We start from the raw sequence: 23,383 nt of genomic DNA on the forward strand, positions 1-23,383 counted from the left end.
GAATAAAATAATTATATTAAGTACTTAAAACTTTGCGTACGGTTTAGTGTATTAGAATATAAAAATAATCATACAAACAAACTGTTTACACTATAAATGACACTAGTGCCAAACGCGTTTCGACCTCAAGAGGTCATCATCAGTGGCAAAAAGGGAATTAAATTAAATTAAATTTACTTTAACTAAATGTTTGGTGTACTAAATATGTTTTAGCAAGGTTTCAAACTTCGGATGATATCTTTCGATGATGTATTTAGCTTCATTTGCAAGATGTTAATAAACAAGGTACTCATTCGTATTTGTCCTTTTCACAGTCTCTTGGTGGTCGTAGTGCAGCTTTGTTTTTTTAATTCCTTTTTGTATTATGGACTCAGTTTTTCAACAAATTAAGTGTGCGAGCTATGTGAGGCTGTTTCTAAATTTAATTTGGAAAACGGTACAATAAATATCGTTTAAAGAAATATCTTTTCCAAGCATGTTTAAAGTTGAAGATTTCTGTCTTCTGGGTTATTGCGCTGTGTAATCTGGTCGATGTTAACCAACGTTTCAGAGGTCATACTGCCTCCGTCATCAGGGCGATGAATATGCCAATAGGGTGTGAGGAGTTGGATTTTATAGGCAGGGAAGTGAAAGGTGTAGCCTGCCCCGAGCCAATGGGAGCAAGTATGGGAGTGGACCAATGGTAGCACGTGGGCGAGAGTGGGAGAGGGAGAGAAAGTAGAGAGAGAAAGGTGAGTTTAGTTGTATGGATAAAGGCTCCACAAGCACAAGATACAGCTAGAGGACACTTCTATCCTCTCCTCAAAAACCGGCTACATGGATCGGTTAATCAGGGAAGCCATCGAGATCGAACTTCATCCTGATAACTTTAACAGGGAAGATGGACTTCACCTGAGCCGGTCCTGGAAGCCTCTGATCCACACACTCCGAGGACTCCGAGAACGAGCAAGAGTGCTCCGCCAGAACCAACCAGACCACTAACTCGGCCCCTTTCAGGGCCTTTATCCATACAACTAAACTCACCTTTCTCTCTCTACTTTCTCTCCCACTCTCGCCCACGTGCTACCATTGGTCCACTCCCATACTTGCTCCCATTGGCTCGGGGCAGGCTACACCTTTCACTTCCCTGCCTATAAAATCCAACTCCTCACACCCTATTGGCATATTCATCGCCCTGATGACGGAGGCAGTATGACCTCTGAAACGTTGGTTAACATCGACCAGACTACACAGCGCAATAACCCAGAAGACAGAAATCTTCATACTCACCGCTGTGAGAACCTCAAGTCTTACATGTTTAAAGTTCCGTTCGCACATATTTAGTTTTGTGACTTTTAAACTCTCACTGTGCTGTTACGATGGTTCTAGTGCCACAAAGTTTAATTATTATGGATAGTAAGTGAGAATTTTCGCGTTTCAATTAAATTAAAGTATATAAACTATTGTCTGTAACTCTTGATTTTGATAAAATGTTGTGACAGGTTTTTGAGATTAAATTTTAAACAATATTTTTTCACTGTGAGAGTTAAATGTTTTTCGCCATTTTTGTTCTATTGTTTCATTTGTGATAAATAATTAGTTAAGTTGCATGAATTATCCTTTCAGTTTAATTTAAACCTGTATTAAATAACCTTTCTGTGCTAGGAGGATCACTCTGTCATCTGGTGACGATTTGTAGGTACTACTAGTTTTTCGTACAAACGTAACTGCAGCGCTCCGTAGGTGCAGAATGTTCTTGCGGTACCCGTGGTGGAAATGTTCGTACCGGAAACTGATTTTTCCCAGTTATTATCTGTGAATAGTAGAGTATGTCTGCTTTTAAGAGGACGTAAAAATTAGAAAGAGGTTTTGGTGCAGCAGATTACTCTGCGATATTAGTGATAGACGTATTTGTTGTTTTGATTACATAGTAAATTAATTTAAGATCATTGTCCCCGCCTACAAATTTTATTGTAACCAATCGCATTCATTTAGAAGTGTGATTTCGAACCCACGTGCAGTGTACGAAAGTTGTGCTTGTGGTGATATGGCTCTCGGTTCACAAGTAGATACTGCAACTGAAAACGGAATTAATAATACGGTGAGAAATGATATTCAGAATGGAAGTAAGGCGAATGAGTCAAGTTGCTCTGTTACAAGTAAAGGTTAGTTCTTTATATATGATTTAGATAGTGAAGACGGGTTTCTATTCTGATGACGTAACATTATCGGGTCATTTAAAATGTTATAATAAAATAAAGCATTTGTATTTAACACATCATGTGAGGTGAAGTTTAGCGTTGTAGGAATGGCCCTTGCAAGGATATTATTCTTGACTGGAGTCCTTGTAGATTCTAAAACTGATTCAAAATAGAATTTTGCTAACGGTAAGAGTGCACAATTGTTCTCATGCAATTGCATCGGAAGGGTTAACAGTTCCTCTTGTTAAGTGTTTAATGGGAGTGTAAGCTAATTTAAATTTTTTTTTGTACATGCATGTCGTATTTTCGACTGTGTTAGATACGAGTGGAATGTTTCTGGTAAATAACTTTACATTGTGCAAAGGTACAGATCGGAGTCCAACAGTCATTCTGTTACATAACGCTGCTACTAGTCCTTACAATTCAGTTCAGGCAGATTGCCGACTCTGACTGCAGATCGTAAAGCAGCAGCGTACCGTAATATGGGACTTGGATTTCCGTTGTAACAACGTAGATTATTTTGCTGCGTTATGAATATATTGTGAAAAATAAGACGAACAAAATTACTATAACTGTTTCTTTGGTAGAAGTGGCCGGTTCTGTCGGGGAGGAGAAGAGGATAATCATTTCTAAATCAATCCAGGTTTCACAGAGTGAGAAAAACAAACTCATCGATTAATGGCTTTCGTTCACAAAGTAACAGTGAACAGTGTTTGAACAATTTAATGTGCTACTAATCCAAGTGTCTGGCATAATTTGGACCTTACGAAACTGTTGCACCATGCCCTTTTTGTGTTTCCATCAATGTTTTCAATGGTAGCAATCAATAGCCATGCAACTTCCTTATATGATAGTAATAGTTTTAGTGAGTCAACACATGTTTCAGATGATTTGATCATCTTTTATATACATTTTAAGACAGTAAGAAATAAGCCTTTTTGTTTCTTTTTTCTGTTTATGGTACCATATTGTTTAAAAGATATCATTAATATGGTTTTAATCCAATAGCTTTGTTATTATTGCTATTTTATTATAATTCTAACAGGCATTTCAAAACGTGTTTTGTCTGTTCCATTTACTGATCAATGGTTCAGTATTAGATGTTGTTCTATGGCATATTTAGCAGGGACCTCTTATCTGAAATTAGTGTTTATATATTTTCTGCTAAAAGCGTTTCATGTGGATTTCGACTAAAGTCAGTCAGGTTATTTTGTGGTTCTTATCAGTTCATTTAACTCTGGTGTATTAATTCTTTTTATGTAGCTGAAATAGAACTAGCCGATTTTCAGAAAAGAAACAGTAGATATTGATTGGTTTTGCAACGAGTTCTGTCGTAAAGCAACATGAACATCAAGGAGAGGATTATCCCTATGGCAAACAGTGATGAGCTCGTTTTAAGGATTTTACATCCCTCAAAATATTGTCACTTATCAGAAATTATGAAAGTCCTCATTATACAGTTTCTTCCAGCCCCATATTACTTCTTCTGGTTTAGGTCCAATTTTTCTCTGCAGCCTTTCTTTAACGTGTGATCAAGTTTGACACCCATAGAAATTACAGTAAAATTATAAGGTTTTTATGTATAGGAGGCAGGAAGACAGTATTCCGAACTGAATGGTAGCAAGAATTTTCCAAATTTTGCTATTATTTTCGTCCTGTTTTGATTTATTGTTATCTTCCACAACAGTCTGCTTGAACTGCTTAAACTGTTTCTTTAATATAGATCGAAACAGTGTTTTAAGTTGATGTACTATGATCAAAATCGGAATATGGCATTAATAAAATTATTGCCAGCTAAACAAACATTCCAGGAAAGCCATGACTGTGGGACTCACTTGTTATCACATGTGGGGAAAGCATTATAATAAATTAAAAGAGATTTGAAGTGCTAACGGCGGTGAAAATGTCGATTGTGATCTTGTGGGAAGTTACTAGGGTTTGAGACGAACTTATCGACTCCATGGGGACATAGCCAGGGTATACCGAACAAATTTTATTTTAGGTGTGTGTACTATTTGAACGCTATAAGGACTGACTAGCACTTCATTTATTATGTAGTTCACGAAAGGAACCCCCTAAAGCACAGAATGTGTTACCTGCTTTGACAATCAGTAAGTCTGCATTTTTTAATTTATGTGTTTCTAACTGTAAACAACGTTAACCAGCTGGTCTATTCAGTGGTGGTTGTATTTTATTTGCGGTACGGACTGAATTCTTAAATATCTTTACAAGCCTCGGCTTTAAGTGGTTAAATACATTTTGATATCCGATTCATAATGCAGTGTGAAATTCCCGTGGCATTGCGATATCTAGGCCCTTCACGTTCTGTTGTGCTCAAGGTTGGCATGATCATGAACAGTACCTCAAAATAAACCATGATTTCTTGATTAGTGTTTCTGGTCTGTAGGCTTTGTTCATTTCCCGATACACAAAGCACGCCATTACGTAACATTCTTTCATGGACAGGAGAGGCAGGAACTGGTACACCCACTGAAATATCGACGAGGTTTTAAAAGTTGCATGAAGAAGACCCGAAAGAATTGGAACTGCGTGGCTGCCGGAAAGCCTTTTAAGGGGAATCTGCTTCTTTTAGGGTAATACAGTATTCTTTAGGGTGAAGGTTGAGCATTTTTGCTTGTTGTGTCTCGAAATGTAGCAATCAGACGTGATTTGTGTTAATAAAATACTGATTTCGATCGGGCATCCTCTTTGTATGCAAGTAACAATGCTCGGGCTACCAGACCGGTTTCGGTAAGACTGTGTTGTGCCAATTCGATACACATTTTATCGATCATTTTTTGTTTTGGCCTAATTTTGATCGTTTTAATTCAGGACCACTTTTCTTGTGGACGTACGTACGAATCCTATGAAAACTTGAAACTTATTTCGTATTCAGTTAAAAAAAGGCCTTATTATTTACGAGCCACAATACCGTCCATGTTCTGGCGTATTCACTATAAGGGGAAAAGTGGTAGTGATATTTTAAATGCGAACGGTATTATTTACACAGTATTTGCATAAACTTCGCTGCTATTGAGAAAGTCGCTATTATGTTCACGCTGTCGAAAGCGTTATCGAACTTCCTGCTGTTGTCTGATTTACAAAGCTCCTCTTATTCTTGTGTAGAATGAAGGTTGGGAATTAATTATGGATTCTGTAAGCTTTGGACCTTGATGGTGTGCTTCGGAAACAAACATCTGAGGGGATATGAAAGACTGTGCTTTTTTAGACTACTTTTCTGGCTTCATGTTAGACTTATCAATGCGGAAGTGAAGACTAAGTTGATGGGTTGCAAGTGGGGAGGCGGTATCCCTAAGATATGGTGCCTTTGAAGAGGGGATGGGGGCATGAATGTATTTTTTTGTTAACGTGCCTGTTATTCTCGGCTTCTTGCCAGTCGCTTCAGGTGAATCACTTACCACAGCACTTGTGTTCATGGCAGCAACTGAGCTTGTTTGTTTGGATGCTCAAGTGAGTTGCATGGCCACTCCGATTGTGCTGTAATATCAGAGGCTGTTCGCATTTAGATCTGTCCGAGGAAGTTCTTAGCAGGTCGTCGTCTGTGATTTGTGGTCAGGAGCTACGTACAATTGTTAGTGTATTAATTCAGTGATTTGTGTTTTATAAATAGAAGGTGAAGCAGCCTGTGTGTCTAAGCATCATGCCATGAAGTACAGGACGTAGAGTTTATAGCTACACGCATCTTAAACTAGAAATTAGGCGGTCAACTTCAAGTCCTGTCTTCACTTGAGGTATTTCGGCTCATTGTGTGCTCACTAATTTTTATAAACTCTAAATTAGAAAATGATGATGATGATGATGATGATCATCATCATCTGGGTTTTGACGCTGTGTGGACTCGTGGATAGAAAGCAACGTTTCGGAGAAACATACTGGCTACATATTTGTCTCCGAAGATGGAGACTGTGGTTCTCTGAGACTTTGGTATCTACCCAGGAGTCCACATGACGTAAAAGCGCAGAACATCATCTTTATGTTACTGCAATGGCAGCCTCAAATCTTACATTACATGAATTGTCGTTTATTTTTTGAGATTTTTTTGGCGTAAAACTGACAGTCGATTTTCCAGATACTAATGTGGCATTTAAATTATGAAGGTCATTGAAGAGCGTTACACAGAATAATCGACTTGAAATGAAAATCGTCTTTACCAGTGATATCGGCAGAATTCTTCTGCGTGCTTATGGATTGCTGAAGAATGGTTTGGACGGTTTCCTGATGTCGCAATTTCTCTGTATCTCGTCTGGACAATTCAGTTGCACGCTTTCTAAAGTCTTGTGTGTTTCATATACACAACTTTGTGCGTCCCAAGTTGTAGCGTGCATGTCGTATTCGGAAGGCTCAAGGTTTCTTATCTCAGAGGTCGTATGTCATGGTTTGTTGGAGGTTTATCTCAAGTTCTTTATGAGAATAACGCAACTTAAATATGTTGCTAAGTCTTTTCATTCTAGAAATGCTAATAAGGGAAGTTGCTAAAAACAAGGGTTACAAAACTGTACATTTTGGGGCCCAAATCGAGGTCAAGAATCTGCACATGGGTCATTCGATTTCAAATTTAAATTGTCCTTTTATGGTGTCTTGGAAACTCTGGCGAGTATGAAAGGCTCTGGCCACACTGCCAGGAATAAAACACCAATAATAATAATACTATAGAATGTAGTCCGACAAAGACGCTGGTACTTAGAAACTTTACCCTTTGATCCGACAGGCGAGGAGGAGGAGGAGGACATCGTTATCGACAGGTCCGCCTACAAGGCAGTACGCAGGTCATAATCCGTGCCTCAGTCCTTAGAGCGTCTGCGTCTGCAGACAAGCATGCCAGTGACCCTGCAACCCTTACGAAAGATGCCATAAGCACATGCTCGTTTCTGGCGATAACGGATTCTGACGGTGTACCTACCGGGTGGTTGAAGTTAGGAATTCAAAATTATATCTAGAACACTGGTTCTGTGGGTTTACATCAGTATCGTCGATGGATCTGCCTGACCAACAACGTAATTCGAAAGCAGATATTGAAAATGTACATAGAAAGATGGACCACAGCTCAGTAACCTTTTCCAATATGATTTAATTATATCCACTTAAATGTTTAAGATTCCACATTTTAAAATGTAGTCCAAAAATTTTCAAGTGATGTGTTGAAGAACACTGTGGAAAGGGATGCAGGCGTTCATTTCAGAATCTTTTACGTTGTCTTTTACATCACATTGCTACGGAAATGAAACTGTGTGACGGTGAAGATGACTGTATTATGGGTTGCAGCGCCAAGTAGACTTCGGCCAGGCTACACGGCGCAACAACCCAGAAGACAGCCATCTTCATTGTAATTAGATGCTGGTGTCTGGGGACAGGCACGATATTTTCAGCTTAGAGAGTACACGCCCGGCCGACACGTCAGTGGGTTCAAGGTCAGGCCGTTCAGAATCGTGCTGCTTACTATACGTACCTTTGGAAGATCTACAAACGTCTAGTCTGTTATGCCGTGTGATGATAAGACTTTTAATTATAAAGCAGATGGATTATTGCCGATCTGTAAAACTGGTGAATGTCTCCAGAGAAGTGGAGAAACGGTACAGCATCAGGGATCGATGTTTATTACACGGAGATTCCGAATTCTGATTTCGTGTTCAGTTTGTATTGATTAATGTTTTGGAATAAATGAATATTATTCATGCCCTCTGTTACTGAGTGAGAGAATGGTCCGACCTAATATATTCTCTTTTAAAGCTAGTAAAACTTACTGATGCAATTAAGTTGTCCTTGACTGCGTGGACCTCATTGATTTTGATGTAGTCATGCTTGCAAGGGGAGATAACGTGTCTTGTTATAGTTGGCCGTACATGACAACATGTAGATCACTTTGTAACTTGTATGTTGTTTTAATGTCGAATCAAAGCTGATGGGTTTACGGTATGTACATTAAAATAATTAACGGTTAATTTCGGGAATGAATTATGCATTCGGGAGGTCTTCGGTTCGTACTTCGACCTGGACACCGGCTATCCTGTCCTAGGCTATTCGTGGTTTTCGAAGTTCCTCTAGGCAAATGTCGGGATAGTACCTTAAATTAGGTCACGACCGCTTCCTCTCATATAATTTCCAGTTCATTATTTTATCATCGGGGCTATGGGCCTGCAGTTTAGGCTGCAGACAGCATCGATAATGGAAACAAATAACTGAATAATCTTGTTGTTTATATTTATTCTTATTATTTTCCCATGGATTAGACTGGTCTGATGGTAGGGCTTCTTGGACTGGTGATCGGGCCATGTTTGTGCACCGTCTTTTGATAGCACAGAATACGAAACCTTGAAAGTAATTAGGCATTGTCTTCTTTGTACGGTCCTGGTCTCTTGTTTGTCCGCGTACCTACTCATTACTACTCATTCTTTAATCGTGTATTCACTTTGGTATGCCGTTTTCTTAACTGCAGCAGTAAATAATAAACACGCCGAAACGGAACTCAAATAAAAAATATAGCAGAGTAAAGGGAAAACAAGTTAGGAAAGTGCACGAACAAAGTTAGTTTCTGGCGCCGTCTCCAACCGTTGACCTATTAAGTATTGTAACTGTGGTAACCTATGACACTCATGAGGAAGTTAGGAGGAGATTAAATTCTGGAAATGCTTGCTACTTCTCAGTTCAAAATATTTTGTCTTCCCGTCTGATTTCTAAGAACCTGAAAACTAAAGTTTACAAAACAATAATTTTGCCTGTTGTTTTGTATGGGTGCGAAACATGGTCTCTCACTCAGAGGGAGGAACACAGATTGCAGGTGTTTGAGGAGGATATTTGGGCCTAAGAGGGAAGACGATGGGGCGTGGAGAAAACTGCATAATGATGAGCTTAAAAATCTGTAATTCTCCCCCAGTATTGTCAGGGTGATTAAGTCGAGAAGAATGAGATGGGCTGGGCATGTAGCGCGCATGGATGGGACAAGAGGTGTGCACCGGGTATTGGTTGGGAAGCCTCAGGGGAAGAGACCGCTGGGGAGACCTAGACGTAGATGGGAGGATAATCTCAGGCGGGATCTATGGGAGATAGGAGTTGAAGGAAAGTGGATTTTGTTGGCCCAGGACAGGGTCCGGTGGAGGGCTTTGGTTAATTCGGTGATGAACCTTCGGGTTCGGTAAGCCATCTAGTTAGTTAGTTAATTAGTTAACTGTGGTAACCTGGTGGTTCCCCACACAGTCACTTCGACCGAGATTTGAATCGCGTACCCGCCAAATGCAGATGTACCGCTACATCACCTGCTCAGTGTACGTCTGTATAATGCGCTTCATCCCCGTAATGAAAGCCAGTACGTGTTCTTGCTGCTGTAGAAATATTATGCTGGGAAATAGTCCAGACAATTACGGTGCTTGTTAGGGGTGACCCATCGCAGACTGACGGCAGGAGGTAATCTCCCCTGGCTCATCTGTTTCTCGCTGTTGGAAGAGTTTGTGTTCCTGCGCTGAACTAAGGCCGGCCTGTGACACGTGGTATTGATCTGTATTAAAGTGACCTTTTGGCATTTTGTTGTACGTTTCAGGTCTGATTTTTCTTTGGCTCAGGATATGATTATAAATTGATACACGATAGTCACCGCCACTGTGGTCTAGCGGTTAGAACGCTGGCCTTGTAATCCTGGGGTCTCGGGTTCGATTCCCGGCGGTGCCCGAATTTATAACTTGTGTTGGGCAAGGCCGTGGTCTAGGCAACACGGAGTTTTCCTCCGTGGCATCCCAACAATTACTCCATTCACACACACACAGAAGAAGGCAATGGCAAACCACTTCTGGATCATCTGTCAAGAACGTATAAGAACAGGTCCCAGTCCGAGAAAAGGATGGAAGGATCCTGTTCATATGGACCTGTCGTCAGACAGAACACTGTTTGTGTATGTCTGAATATGACGGTAAACATTCGTAATTTATTAAACGACATTTCAGCTGACAAGATTATATACAGGTTGGAAAGGGTGTGGAAGGTGGTGGACATGACGTAATTTAAGGGGCTGAAGAAAGCTTTAAACCTGGAGAAAACGTGGGATAGCCGGTCTTCGGGCCGAGAATTTAACCTGGAATTTCCCCGAATATGAGGCGGGAGTGCTAACCATTCGACCACGACGTTCGATATTTTTGAGTTTGTAGATCTTATAAGAAATGAGGAGAGACTTATTGAGTTTTGAACGGGTATTAACTTGTAGATCTGTACAAATCATACGGTTCCCATTTTTTGTTGTGTTTGTGATTAATGATTAATTAGCAGGCTAACATTTATTAGTAAGAATCGTTGCAGGAGTTTCATGCTTACATTACATGTTGGCTTATGACAGGGACGTGTTTTTTAGTTCTGTATCAGGGAAAAAAGTGAAGTAGGTTTGCGTTTTGTGATTACTTTTTGTCAGTTTCGCAAGTCAAGATAAAACGAAAGTTAACCTGAAGTTTGTGAAGTAAAAAAGGGGGGGGATAATTATCGTCTGTGTCACCTTGAAGACTTTCCACGAGCAATAAACACATAGCCACAGAATAAGATACGAACATGTGAACTCGTTTTTTATACTCAATTTGAAAGTTAATTCGTACTACTTGTTACTATTTTTTTGACATGTGTAATAGGACATTAAATACTTGTGTTTTTAGTTATCCGGTCCAAAATGAGAATCAGATAGTAGTAATCATGGTAGATACATTGGGATGTTTGACGATGTAGTTTTCCCCGATTTACTATTCAAAATCGAAAGTTGTACGTATTTTTTTTTTGTTAATATAATAAATATGGACGGCATTTATCCCGTTTGGGACGAGAAGAAACTTTTACCACGAAGACCGTCTCGCCGTGTACGTAACCAACCAGAAGAGAGAACTTCTGTTTCATCTGTAGACCATTTTAGCCAAGAATAAACGTGCTACAGGAAGGTCTGCTGGTGCAAACCACGTGTTCCTACAAAGAGCCACACCGGACGCAGCCAGCCAATAAGAAGCACGAGGCATTCTTCGTCTCGTGACACACTTTGGCAAATCATCATGGTACGTAACTTCGGGAGAGAACTTTGAGCTGGCTGCGCCAGGAACTGTTGCGTGAGGGTACACGGCTCCAGCTTTGATGACGTAAATACTATTGTTTATTATAACTGACGAGAAATGGTATTATATACGTTCATGTTTGCGCTGAAAGTAGGAGCACAGTTCAGTTTATTCGTGAGGTACCCGTTTGAAACTTGGCCGGGTTACAGATGGTCCAGCCTGGCGGAGTTCACAGTGTCCTGAGTTATTCCGTGAGAATTCTGTGTCAGACAGCGACGGCTACCTCAATGTTTTTCGGTTTCCCGTGCGCTGACATGCACGGTGTTAATAACCTGTGTGGTAGATGCGCTGTGGTTTTTTAACTTACGAGCCACACTTTATTAGATGTTTGATATGTTTCATGTGCTGGCGTCTCTGATACGAAAGAAATGTATCTTGTACTATTACTGGTATGTCAGGGGTCCCCAAATTTCAGAATGATGATTAGTATGACCGTTAAAAATGTACGAACCGATTCACAAACTGCCGCCTACTGTTGTGAGTAATTTTCGAAATATTGCGTGTGGACATTAAATTCAGTTTATTAAATACGATCGGTGTTTTAGGAATCGGTCAGGAATTGGTTGAGTGGGTTTTATACGTCAATTATCCGTCTTATCTCGGAATTTTATGGAATAGAGACCTTGAGAAGCTAGTAATCGCACAGTGTAAAGAAATTCACATGTTTCACACTCATAGAAAACGACAGATAAAATCATTTAGTTTTGTACATTTTAATCTTTATTTGTTAGATAGGAGGTCGGACATAAGAATTTTTTGAACTGTGTGGTGGCAAACATTCCATGAATTTGCTCTTGATTTGTTCATGGATATGTTTTTTGTTATTTTCGTTTCTAAAATTTGGACTTCTTCAAATTTTCGAGTAGTTTATTAGCTAACATTTATTCCATAAAGTTTACGATACCAAGACCGTTACGTAAATACGTTTGTCATGATTAGCACGGGCTGCAAATATGAACCAGAAAAATAATTCTATCTTAGTACTTAACGTGAACACTTGAGAAAATTATTAAGTTCTGATAAGTAGCGTAATTAAACGGATTTATTGTTTGGGAACTACCTGACCTTGTCTTCCTGTCACAGGTAGGGTTTATACAAAAACCGATTTTAGAATTCCAGACTTTCCAAAACACCGGTTTTCGAATTTTTACAAAAAAAAATAAAACAGCAAAAAAATATTTATACTTTTTTAAAAAAATTCAGTTTACTTAATATTTATGGAACTACAAAAATATAATAAAATAAACTACATACAAAACCAAATAAAATAACTAAAATCCGTATAAATTATAAATTTTTATTTCATTTAGTATTTTTCTTCAGAAAATATGATTTCAAAAAACATAAAATGTCCACTGAACGATTACGTAATCTTGTTCTTATTATAGATACAAAATTCCCTGAAATAGAAAATACTCTCTAACTGGCTACTGAACTTGGTTTTATCGTTTTCAGGGCATCAAATAATAAATCCAAATTCTTTGTTCTTTTATTGGTTGCCACAAATACTGAAAATTCGGCCTTCAATGTCTTCGGATTTGATATTATTTCTTCAGGTTCCTCAAGAAACCTATGAATTGATTTTTCAATGGCTTCTTTTAGAGCATTGCCCTGATTAATAGTTTCCCCTTCTCCGATATATTCGTCATCGGAATCTGTTTCCATACAAGAATTTGGATATATTCTAGACAATATTTTTCCACATAACTTAATAATATCAAGTTTTGAAGCTAATGGAAATACACTAGATTTCTTTCTTGAAATGTTTTGTGGATTTTGCAAATATAGCAAAAGGGTTACCAATCCAACTTGTCTTCTTTCTTGAATTCGTACTTCTAAAGTATTTAATAATTTGGAACTAATTTCAGCCTGACTCATGAAGATTAGTTTTACTACAATATGCTTGTGCCCGAGGCGATTTCAAGTCAAAATTTTAACGTTTTTAATTAATTAATTTTTCATATTAATTCTAGTATCTAAAACCGGTTTTTTTAAATATTAAAAACCGGTTTTCGAATTTTACAAGTTTATCCAAAAAACCAGTTTTTAAAAACCGACAAACCCTAGTCACAGGTCCCATAATCTGCAAGCTGGAATGTCCATGTTTGGCTTCGTGCCTGTAATTCCGCGTGTGCTCGTAGGAAGATACCACCGTTTCGGAGGAACCTGTTCGGAAGATGAAGGCAGTATGCCCCTCCGAAATGCTGGTATCTGCTCATTGATGCACATCGAAACGGACTGAGGTTTTCATGATGGAACGCGCAGAGCTTTTACTGTTCTCGTAATTTTGTCGTCTCTGAAGATGGAGACAGAACTACCCAACGAAATACGTATATAGCCATACAGCGGACAACTTCCAAATAAAATGTTCACACAGTGACATATTTAATTTGAACTCCTGATTCTTGGCTTACTCATCCCATTTGGGGCTATAACCTCAGTAGATGAGACAGTGTTATTAAATTACCCAAGAATCATTCACTTCCAGTAGCAGCGGATGCCATGCAGTTCACAAATATTGGACTGCATCCCACGAGGGAGAACTGAACGTGCTCTGCCCTCGCTATTTTATCTTATCAAATTTCTGTCCTTATTTGCACCAGTAATCTTACTCTGAGAGTCTGAATTGTACTTGATACTTGTGGCGTGTAATATTGATATAATTTTCGGAGTCTTTTAAGATGGCTGGTTCTACACGCGAAGCTACAACAAAAGGCTGGTTTGAAGTGTCTACATTAGCAACTTAACTGTCGTTTATCCATTTCTGAATGTTGGCGTCGAGCTGTGCGTTTATGTATAACTGGATCATATTCGTAAATCAGGAAGTTTTATTTTCGTGAATGGTACAGTAGAATTTCGGAGGCTGTCCATCATCGAATATTGGGTTGGGGAGAGAGAGAAATTAGGATCGTTTTTTATTTAAATATCCAATTCTCAAATTACAAATACGTACCGCTAGAATACATTGAATCGAATTATTTATTGTGTTTTTGTTAAATTCGCACTATGTTGAAACATTTTTCAAATAAAAGTTGTCTGTATTTCAGCGTTGGTCCTGTGCACCAATTTTGTAACTGAGCTGTTTTATAAAAAAACCAAGCTGAGTTTGAGTTTCTAGGGGTTTTGTTGGACAGACAGGGAGCGGAATTCACAACATAGCTTCGGAGTAGCACGTTTGTTTCTTTCGTTAGTTAAATCTCTCGGGATGAAGTCGAGCGTGACGTTGGGTTTTTGTATGATACAATAATACAAATTTAACGTTTATTAAAACCACTTGTAGCCCTTAAAATGATATTATGTGGCGTAATGTTGTTCATTACCCCCAGATAATGATAACCATGGGAGCTAATTAAGACTTACGTTCGTCCCGAGCGTAACAACGCCTGGATGACTGATGTTGTCTAACGATGCATGCTATCTGGTTGGTTCTGTTGTGTTACAGTCATTGGAGTAGCACTGAACCGCGAAATTAAGACGACTTTTTCTATTTGTTTCATTTTTATTCTTCAAAGTGTTGGCCGGGCTGACGCGGTTAACACGAACGCTTCGCCCCTTGTTAGAAATTGGGATAGTTGCATCCGTGACAGCATTCGAACCGAGTACCTTGTGAATACAAATGTAAAGTGTTACCGCTGCACGGTCCTCCTGCTGATATCGTGAAGACGGTGGTATATTTGGAAAGTACGGACGTTCGGCTGGCAAGTTCTTCCAAAACGTTGGTAACCACATGGCGTCCACAACCCGGAAAATCAAAGTCGATGGACCCGAGGGAAGCAGCTCCTTTGTCTTGTATCATTATTAGGTTTCGGAATAAATCTGTGAGGACGAGAGTGCGCGGAGAGTTGGAAAATGCGCACAAAATTTTAGTAGGGAAACCTGAAGGTAAGAGACCACTTTGAAGATCTAAGCGGTAGATGGGGTGATAATGTTACAAGGGTCCTTAAATAAATAGGATGTACCGGATTCATGTGGCCCATGCTAAGGAACCACTGATGGGCTCTTGTGAACGTGGTAGTGTATAAAGGGCAGGGTATTTCGTGGCTAGCTAAGAGAGTGTTTGCTTCTCGAGAAGATACAGGATTGAATTCAGCAACGAAAGAGAGTTTGCAACTGAGAAGTAGACCTGAAATGTGCTGAGAAATTGCTGTTGAGTAATCCACGAGTGATAAACGGCCGTGTCGTAGTAAATTATCAGGCATTGGCAAAGCGTTTGATTACGAGCTTGAATAATGAATGTATTTGCTCGCCTTATATAATGTTACTTATTTGCGTGAGACGCATAATAAAATGAATGTATTTTAAAAGAACGCGTCCGTCCTCATGTTTCGTCTCAGAAACTTTTAAACCAATTTCGATTACATTTGTTACAAATCCCTATGGAAACAATTTAATTTTCGTTCACGTCGATCAAATATAATCAATAATTTACGTGACTTTAAACCCGAACTGTGTCAGTTTTCTCAGAAACGGTTCATCGTGCATGAAACGAGATACGTGTCTCATTTAGAACTGTAATTGATGCATTTTTCGATGTGTGAATGTTGTCACAAGTATATCAATTGAGCCGATTTAGCTCAGTCTGTATAGTGACAGATTTCGGACTGGGCGACAGGGGTTAGATCCTCGATGGCGGTAGTTTTTTATTATTATTATTTATTATTGACTGCAAATGGGTTTATACCCGGTGGCAGTGACCTACAATAAGATACAAAACAATGAGATACATCAACACAATGAGACAGAACAAAACAATAAACAAAAGGACACAACAAAAACAATAAGACACAACCAACAATGATATACTTCAACAGAGACAGAACAAAACAAAAAAATGACACAACAAAAACAATAAGACACAACAAACAATGAGATACATCAACACAATGAGACAGAACAAAACAATAAACAAAAGGACACAACAAAAACAGTAAGACCGGCTCTGGGGCGCACCCGGCCTCCCGACCAGTGGTTACCGGGGTCATTTCCCACCATCTAGTGCCTAGATTAAGAATGAAGAGGAGCTATACCAGCTCTCCCCTCCAAGCGCCTACATGGCGTGTAGCGGGACAACTTTACTTTTCTTTTTTACTTTACAGTTGAGATAAACATTTGTCTTGTCGCGTTGTGTAAGTGCTTTGTATTTCGATATATTCAGCAATAACCTGTCTCTGACTTATGATAAATTTTTAAACACTATTTGTTGCCGTCGTTCACTGTGGACTGGTTTAGTGTTGACTATTCTGAATGACCCCGGCGAGTCATATAAGACGCTGACACATGTACGTTCTAGTTATTCATTCTGCGCCAGCATAAATATTAAATTTTAGTTCCTCTTCTTTTCCATATGATGTTATTGATGGATGGGCGCCGAATAGAAGAGTTTGTTTCCACTGAAGCTATTTAAATATTTGACCATTGGCCTATGAATTCTCAACGACTTAGCACGTTTTGTAGGATTTGATAGAACGGGAACGTATTGTCCAAAATTTACAATTTTTAATTCGTTTCTATAAATGTAATAACTATCACTGTCGTTAGGTAAGTCACATAGTAGGACGATCATATCAGGGAGGATGAATCTGGCGCACGTGGAATAGAAATGCGTAGAAAATTTTGACTTGAAAACCTGATTTGGAATATTTGGCAGTAGATGATAATGTTAAAAAACGCGTCTTAGGGAAGTCTGGTGGAAGGATGTGGACTGGATTCATCTGGATCAGGACAGGGACCGCTGGTTGGCGCTTGTGAATACGATAATGAACCTTCAGACTCCATAAAATGTGTTGAGTTTCTTGACTAGCTGCTCCGTGGTGTTATAGGGGTATTGGCCCATGGTTTTTTTTTGAGTTTTGTTGTTTATTTACTATTTAATTTCATAAGTTTAGACCGAAAAGGTATGGGACGAGATCCAGTGATGTATTTGGACTTTGACTTCATGTTCTATCGTGGGCATTGGTCAGTTTCGAGTTCTGGCGAAGTACACTAGTCGTGGATACGAAATATATTGTCGCACTTGTATGGATCACGGGTTATAGACTACTGCTACTGTAGATATTATTTCACGAACGACTCTTGGTGTCTGTTTATCGTGACATCAGCGTGTATTGAACCACGGCTTCAGTGGCAGAAGGGCATGCTGCTATATTTGTACCTGGTGTTCTTTCGTCATGGCTTCATCAGGTGGCAAGGAGAGATTTTGGGCTGCTTGACAAGTCTGAGATATGAACATCCTGTTGATAGGTGTGTAGAGGAAGGGAAGATTCAGTACTGGGCCCTTTGCTTTCACGTAAGACCATCATGATAACTGAAATAAGTAGCTCCTTCCTGCAAAAATAAGCAACAGCTAACCTTTGAAACTCTTTATAATGTTAATGCAAGTTAAATCGTGACAACACAGTCTGGCACTGTGAATTTCCTACTCGACATTGGATTTGTCTGAATGAATGGCGTTTCTGTTGAATAAGATTGTTTTAAATGTGGTGTGACTGTTAAACGTTACACTTGAGAGTTTTTGTCAGCTTTGTAGATACAGAATTTATTCAGTTCAACCGAGTTCACCGATAGGCGATCGACTTAAATTTGTTAAGTAACAAAGGCGATAATGTGCCCTCATTTTCAAAGCGCTTCCTTTGTGGTTTTTGCAAACAGCGTTGAACTCGGCGTTAATTTATTGCATTTAGTTTTAAAGGTTATCGGAGTAGAAAGGCATGAAATATCTTGCAGCTATAAATAAATTTTTGTTTAACATATTTTTAAAACACAAGTTGCAGATTTTAACGACGTGTGTTTTATTTATCAGCAAAATTTATTTTGAGTTTCGTTTCGAGTACGGATTGTGTTGGACCGATACGTGTCAAAATTTTGAAGAATGTGGTTGGAAGCAGCTGTAGGTACGATACTATTCCAGGAAGGAGGGGGGGGAGAGAAAAACCTAGTATTTATGGTTTCTGGGTGCAGAATCGAACGTGATATTTATGGAATATGAATCACGCTAACTTTTATTTTCTGTAGGCCTGTTTTGGAAAGGTTGGCCATTCATTTGTCCTAGTAACTGCCTTTCTAATTTTTTTTTATTTCTTAAAATTTATAAATATATCAGTCCTTTATGTTGCGGTTGAATGTCGGTGCCTCGAAATGACGCCAGAGGGGATCTTATTATTTCACTGTTACATTCTGGACAGCTAAGTGATGTAATATAACATTACAGCTGCATTAAACAGCACACTTTCACACACTTCGCAGGTCACACCAGACAAGTTTTAGAGTCTTCTGTTTCTTGATGGTTGTTTTTTCATATATGTTATTAATGACTCTAAATACATGAATATACCAGTTTTCGCTGTGTTTATCAGTTTAGCGTCATTAAACGAGGCAGAGGGAAAGTAGTCGTACGTGTGTTCTACCGGGCGCAGTAGAAGGGCCATCCACAGCTCACAGACGGTCGGACTGTCGGCGACCTCATACTCCTAGCTCCGCGGGCTTCTTTTGTAATCCAAATTTAACACAGGAGCGAGAACGTGTTATTTCTGGATTCGTGTGGTAGTGATGTGCAGTGTAGTTGGAAGTTGTTACTGGTGGTGTTCATCCATGTTAATGTTTGCTTGTACATTCTCACGAAACTTAAACGTATTAGGCCCATATGTAAAACATATTTTGGCACGTTCGTTTCGTACAGGTGACATTTTTCATACATATGTGCAAATCACAGTGGTTACAGCTGTTTTCAGGACATCTGAGGCGTTTCAGAGCGGTTCTCGTTTTTTGTTGAATCATTGGTAAGTTCAAGGACTCTCACCTCTACTTGTGTGTCTGTTTGAGATATTTGGATCATAGGAATTGAATTGATCGGAAAGTGTACACCATAACGTGCCGTATAATGGTCCCGTTCCTTTGCTGTGCTAAACCGTATGATTCTTATACATTTTCGTAGTGTTTAAATTTCTGCGCCTTTCGAAGTCAGTCCTGTGCAGTTTCATTTGTATCGTATGTTTAACTACTATGCATCAACTGATGGCGTTATTGTATACGTCGAATAAAACACATCTGGACATCAATGAATGGTGGTCTAGTCTAAAAAGGATAGTGGGAAAGTTGGAGCGATTTAATCAGGTTTTGAACCTCTTAACGGTAATTGTTTTTGGCCGGGATTCGAACTGGTTTTGATTAATTCTTGATTCTTTATGTATATGTGCTTTTGAATCTGCGCTCGTTATCGTGTCGAACAGTAGACCTAAACTGGCGTGGTTTAGTAATTTATGAACAGGGAAGGATATAGAAGGAAATGGTAGTGGCCCGTCTTAAGGCACGATTTCGCCAGTTTTACTGGAGCGACTAAGAAAAACCAAGGAAAATCCTCAGTCAGGTTAGCAGGTATGTGATTCAAGTTTCGAACCCTGGCCCTTCCACTTGCCAACCACTTGATAGCGACGTTCGATGAACTGGTTTTATTCCGAATGATAACCAGGGGTGGTATAACTGCGATTACGCTATAACGTTCGGTATTTATTTCGTGTTTGCGTGCATCCAAAGACGCATTCCCTACTGATTTTTGAAAATATTTCTGCATCTGAATTATGACAGCCATATTTCACCAGTTCAGACAGATGGAATAGATCTATATATTAATATTACAGACTTCCGAATAACGTTGTTACCATTTATCTTGATGAATAGCTTGTGTAACAGTTGACGGTGCTAAGCCTTCTTCTGAGCATGTTTAGTTTCGATTGTAATAGGAAAGTGAAAGCCAGTAGTAACGAGACTGTCCTGAAATTCGCTTCAGTCCAACCTTTATTAGTGAATAGTCAGACACGTTTGTGACGAAACACCCACTAGCCCAGTTGAGGTTCAATTTTACATTAAAGTCCTGCGCCTGCCAAACGCATCTAGAGATTGTCTCCACTATCCGCAACCTTAGGACAATTGACCTACGTAACAGGATGTACTAGAACTGAATCTCGAGTATCCGGAACCAGGCAATTCAGATGTCGCAATGTTATTTCAGGAAGCAGGAAACCCTGAATTTTTACAACTATGTGTAATGATTACGTCATCTCGTTGATGCCATATCTACAAGTTTCTTAGCCACAATGAGAGCTCATTTAATAATATGCAACTGTTCCTGCCCTTCAACACGTTGGGTCACCTACGTTGTAGGCGTTAGGTTCAGTTCATTGCCTGCATCTTCTATTTCAGTGTTTACGAATTATGCCGTCTGGCGTGACCTCAGAACAGGCTCTGTGAATTATTTAACAGTTTTGTAGGACATTTTACAGCGCCACGTGAATGCTGTTATAGAATATCAGCATACGGTACCCACAGTTAAGTTATGTGCGCTTACTTAGGGTCTGTTGCATAAATGCATGTGCAGCTATAACATAAAATGCTATTTCAAAATTAGCTAATCGCTCTCTGATTCTCGTGAATTTTAAAAAAGTTTTAAAGAAAATCACTATAGTGTAATCCCTGCAACATACGTGTTCTTAAAACTGCAGATGGAATTTTGTTAGGGCTTTATCATTTAACTAAGCAAATATATCTGGTAAAAATCTAATAAAAATGCACGCTAGCATAATGTATGAAAATTGTATTTGAATTATTTATCGTTTTGAAGCTTTATATAATTATATACACCTGAGGATGGTTCTTTTAGGAACTGAAACATGTAGTGAAACATGAAAAGTGATGGTCTAATGTAAATCGAATATTTCGATAAAGAACATCATTTAATATTTTAAATATTTTAAATGTTAACTATTGTAAGATTTTAATATTTAATAAGAATTTATTGTGATTAGACGGACAAGATTTAATATATAATATATATATCTTTTTTTTTTTTCGAATTCCCAGTTCTCTTGTTTTTGAATTTGGAAGTAAATAGATTTTTATTACTGAATTGCAATTGGTCTTGCATGGTATTAAACGTCAGAATTGTTATTGTAATCATACGTCATGTTTACATGTTCGACCTTTCCAGTAAATTGTGTAACACGTTGCTAATGGGTCGTGAATGCAAATGGATTATTTACATATGTGTCGTTTGCTGCTGTGGGACACATCCTCATTGTAAGAAGGTCTCGCAGTCCGAAACTGTGAAAAGCAGGACGTTATCGATTTCGCTGCTGTTCTGGTGTTTTACTTTTACTTTCTAAAACGTTACCTGAACAAAGTTTTCCAAGACGTGTTAATTACCATACAAAGCTTCGTGATCTTGCATTAAGCAGCGTTAGTGACGCTTTACGTCAGATTTCCGCTTTGCCGCCATGCTGGTATTATTAACGATAGGAAATTAAGTAGTACAGAGAGTGGATGGCGTTCAGTGGCAGGACACATGAACGTCGGCAGATATTTCAAAATCTCTTAGGGAGAGAGACAAAGAACTTGCGAGGACGCGACAGTTGAGGGGATGGAAAAAAATCAAGTTATATTCCTGAAATTTTTGGGAAAATGCGTTTGAATCTCGATTTTAAGAATACAAATTCTGAACACACCTGATCATTTTACGTACGGAAACCCCGCTGTTCTGGAAACATTGTTGGCCGACCTGATTTAGTCGCAACTAAGTTGCAAATATTAGCGTATTGGCTTCGCCCTCTGTCCGTCCGTAACAACTCAGAACCGCTGAATGGTTTTTCACTAAATTGGGGCTTTTTACGAACATTTGTGTACACATTGCAGTTTCGAGATTGTAGGGCAGTAACGGATACGTCACATGAATACCCTTGTGTTTTTGCTCTCCCAAGTGACGGGAATCCCCGTCTGTTTTGAAGTGTAAATTTTGTCGAACGCTCAGGAAGCCAGGTTGTCCAGCAGAATCTGGCCACTTTGCTTCTAGTGTTCCGATTTCATTCCGATCGAGTCCATTTAGAATTTTCCTAAAATTCAGGCTTTAATTAAGAATTGAAAACACGCACCGAACAAGGAAAAATTATTAAATTTGAATTTTGTTGACTTTTATAGTACATGCATTTTTCGTATGTGTTATAAATATATAATTACACGCCCTTCAAATCGTCCACCTGGTATAATTTATTTTGTGGTCCAGTAAGATTTCCGTCTCTGCTGCCTTTTATGTTCTGATCTTCGGTGTTTGGTAAGTCGATGAGATGTTAACACTTCTCGAACTGAACAAAACGTGCTTTTCAAGAATTTATGTTTCTAATGTTGTGACGAACATAATTTAACTTCACCATTTAGTGACCTTCTTTCCTCAGGTGTTACGCTGCGCTGTGAATTTTACTGCGTTCTGGTAAGCACAAATATTGTGATGAATATGTGATCTGCATCACCGCTTTGACACTGACGTCAGCTCTGTCTGCCCTCTTACAGCATTGAATGATCGTTTTGTCAAGAGATTTTGTCAGTTGTGATAATCTTTTGTGAACTTTGACATCCGTCGTCTCGAAATGTTTAGAAAAGGTAATTTTCTGCATCAGATTCATCAGTATTTTTTTTTCGAATTCTACACTGCGTTAGTTTATTGAAAAGGTCAATGTAGACCTTTTTTCGGGAGGTATACGGTTCAAATCTCGGTACCATTAGCAGCTTATCTAACAGGTTTACATGGTTCTCCTCAGTCTCTAGAAGTACATCACGAATACATTACCGTTGCATTATCCGGTTATGTATTTGACGTTAGATAATTTGCCATAAGGAACCCAACTTCGATCTCATTCTGGGTTATACATTATCAGCTTGGGGCAATTTGTATTTTGTTTTCGAATTTTCTTGTTACTTGTGTTCAGAAGTGTGACACTGCTGGGTATAGTCTCGTAGAGATGCTCAAAGGAAACGTTTGTTTTGAATTTGATGAAAATAAAATTAATAGTTTCAGAGATTAGGTATAGAGACGGACGGATGGCCAAACATGGCCTTTATTTTATTCATTTATACAAAGGTTAGATAGTATTAATCGCTTTCGTTGAACTGTCTGGGTTTGGATTATTTCGAATTATTTCTTACGCACTGTAGCGTTACAGAACTTAAAACTCTGAATGTAATTAGGCAACTAATAGAAGATGGTGAAGACAATCCAAAATAGGCTAAGAGTATACTGAAACTGTCGTTGATCTCGGTATAAACGTCTTACTCAAAATTGTTTGTGTACACTGA

At 38.9% G+C, this 23,383-nt stretch overlaps 1 protein-coding gene across 5 annotated transcripts in view; it reads left to right on the top strand.

Moving 5' to 3' along the window:
• Positions 1–1,759: 1,759 nt before the first annotated feature.
• clu (clustered mitochondria protein homolog) overlaps positions 1,760–23,383 on the top strand; it is a 43,699-nt gene continuing 22,075 nt past the window's right edge. Inside the window, exon 1 of one of the 5 annotated variants that reach the window (XM_087346283.1) lies at positions 1,760–2,144. In XM_087346283.1, the coding sequence (XP_087202409.1) occupies positions 2,027–2,144 (118 nt within the window). In that variant the 5' untranslated portion in view covers positions 1,760–2,026. Of the gene's footprint in view, positions 2,145–2,845; positions 2,997–5,811; positions 5,933–18,798; positions 19,045–23,383 lie in introns of those variants that run through there. The other 4 variants (XM_087346286.1, XM_087346288.1, XM_087346284.1 and 1 more) reach the window with 4 other exon arrangements.

Source organism: Zootermopsis nevadensis, unplaced genomic scaffold (assembly GCF_977971745.1).
Source record: "Zootermopsis nevadensis isolate Lab colony 2312 unplaced genomic scaffold, Znev_1.0 Znev_ptg000010l, whole genome shotgun sequence".
NCBI lineage: Eukaryota > Metazoa > Arthropoda > Insecta > Blattodea > Termopsidae > Zootermopsis > Zootermopsis nevadensis.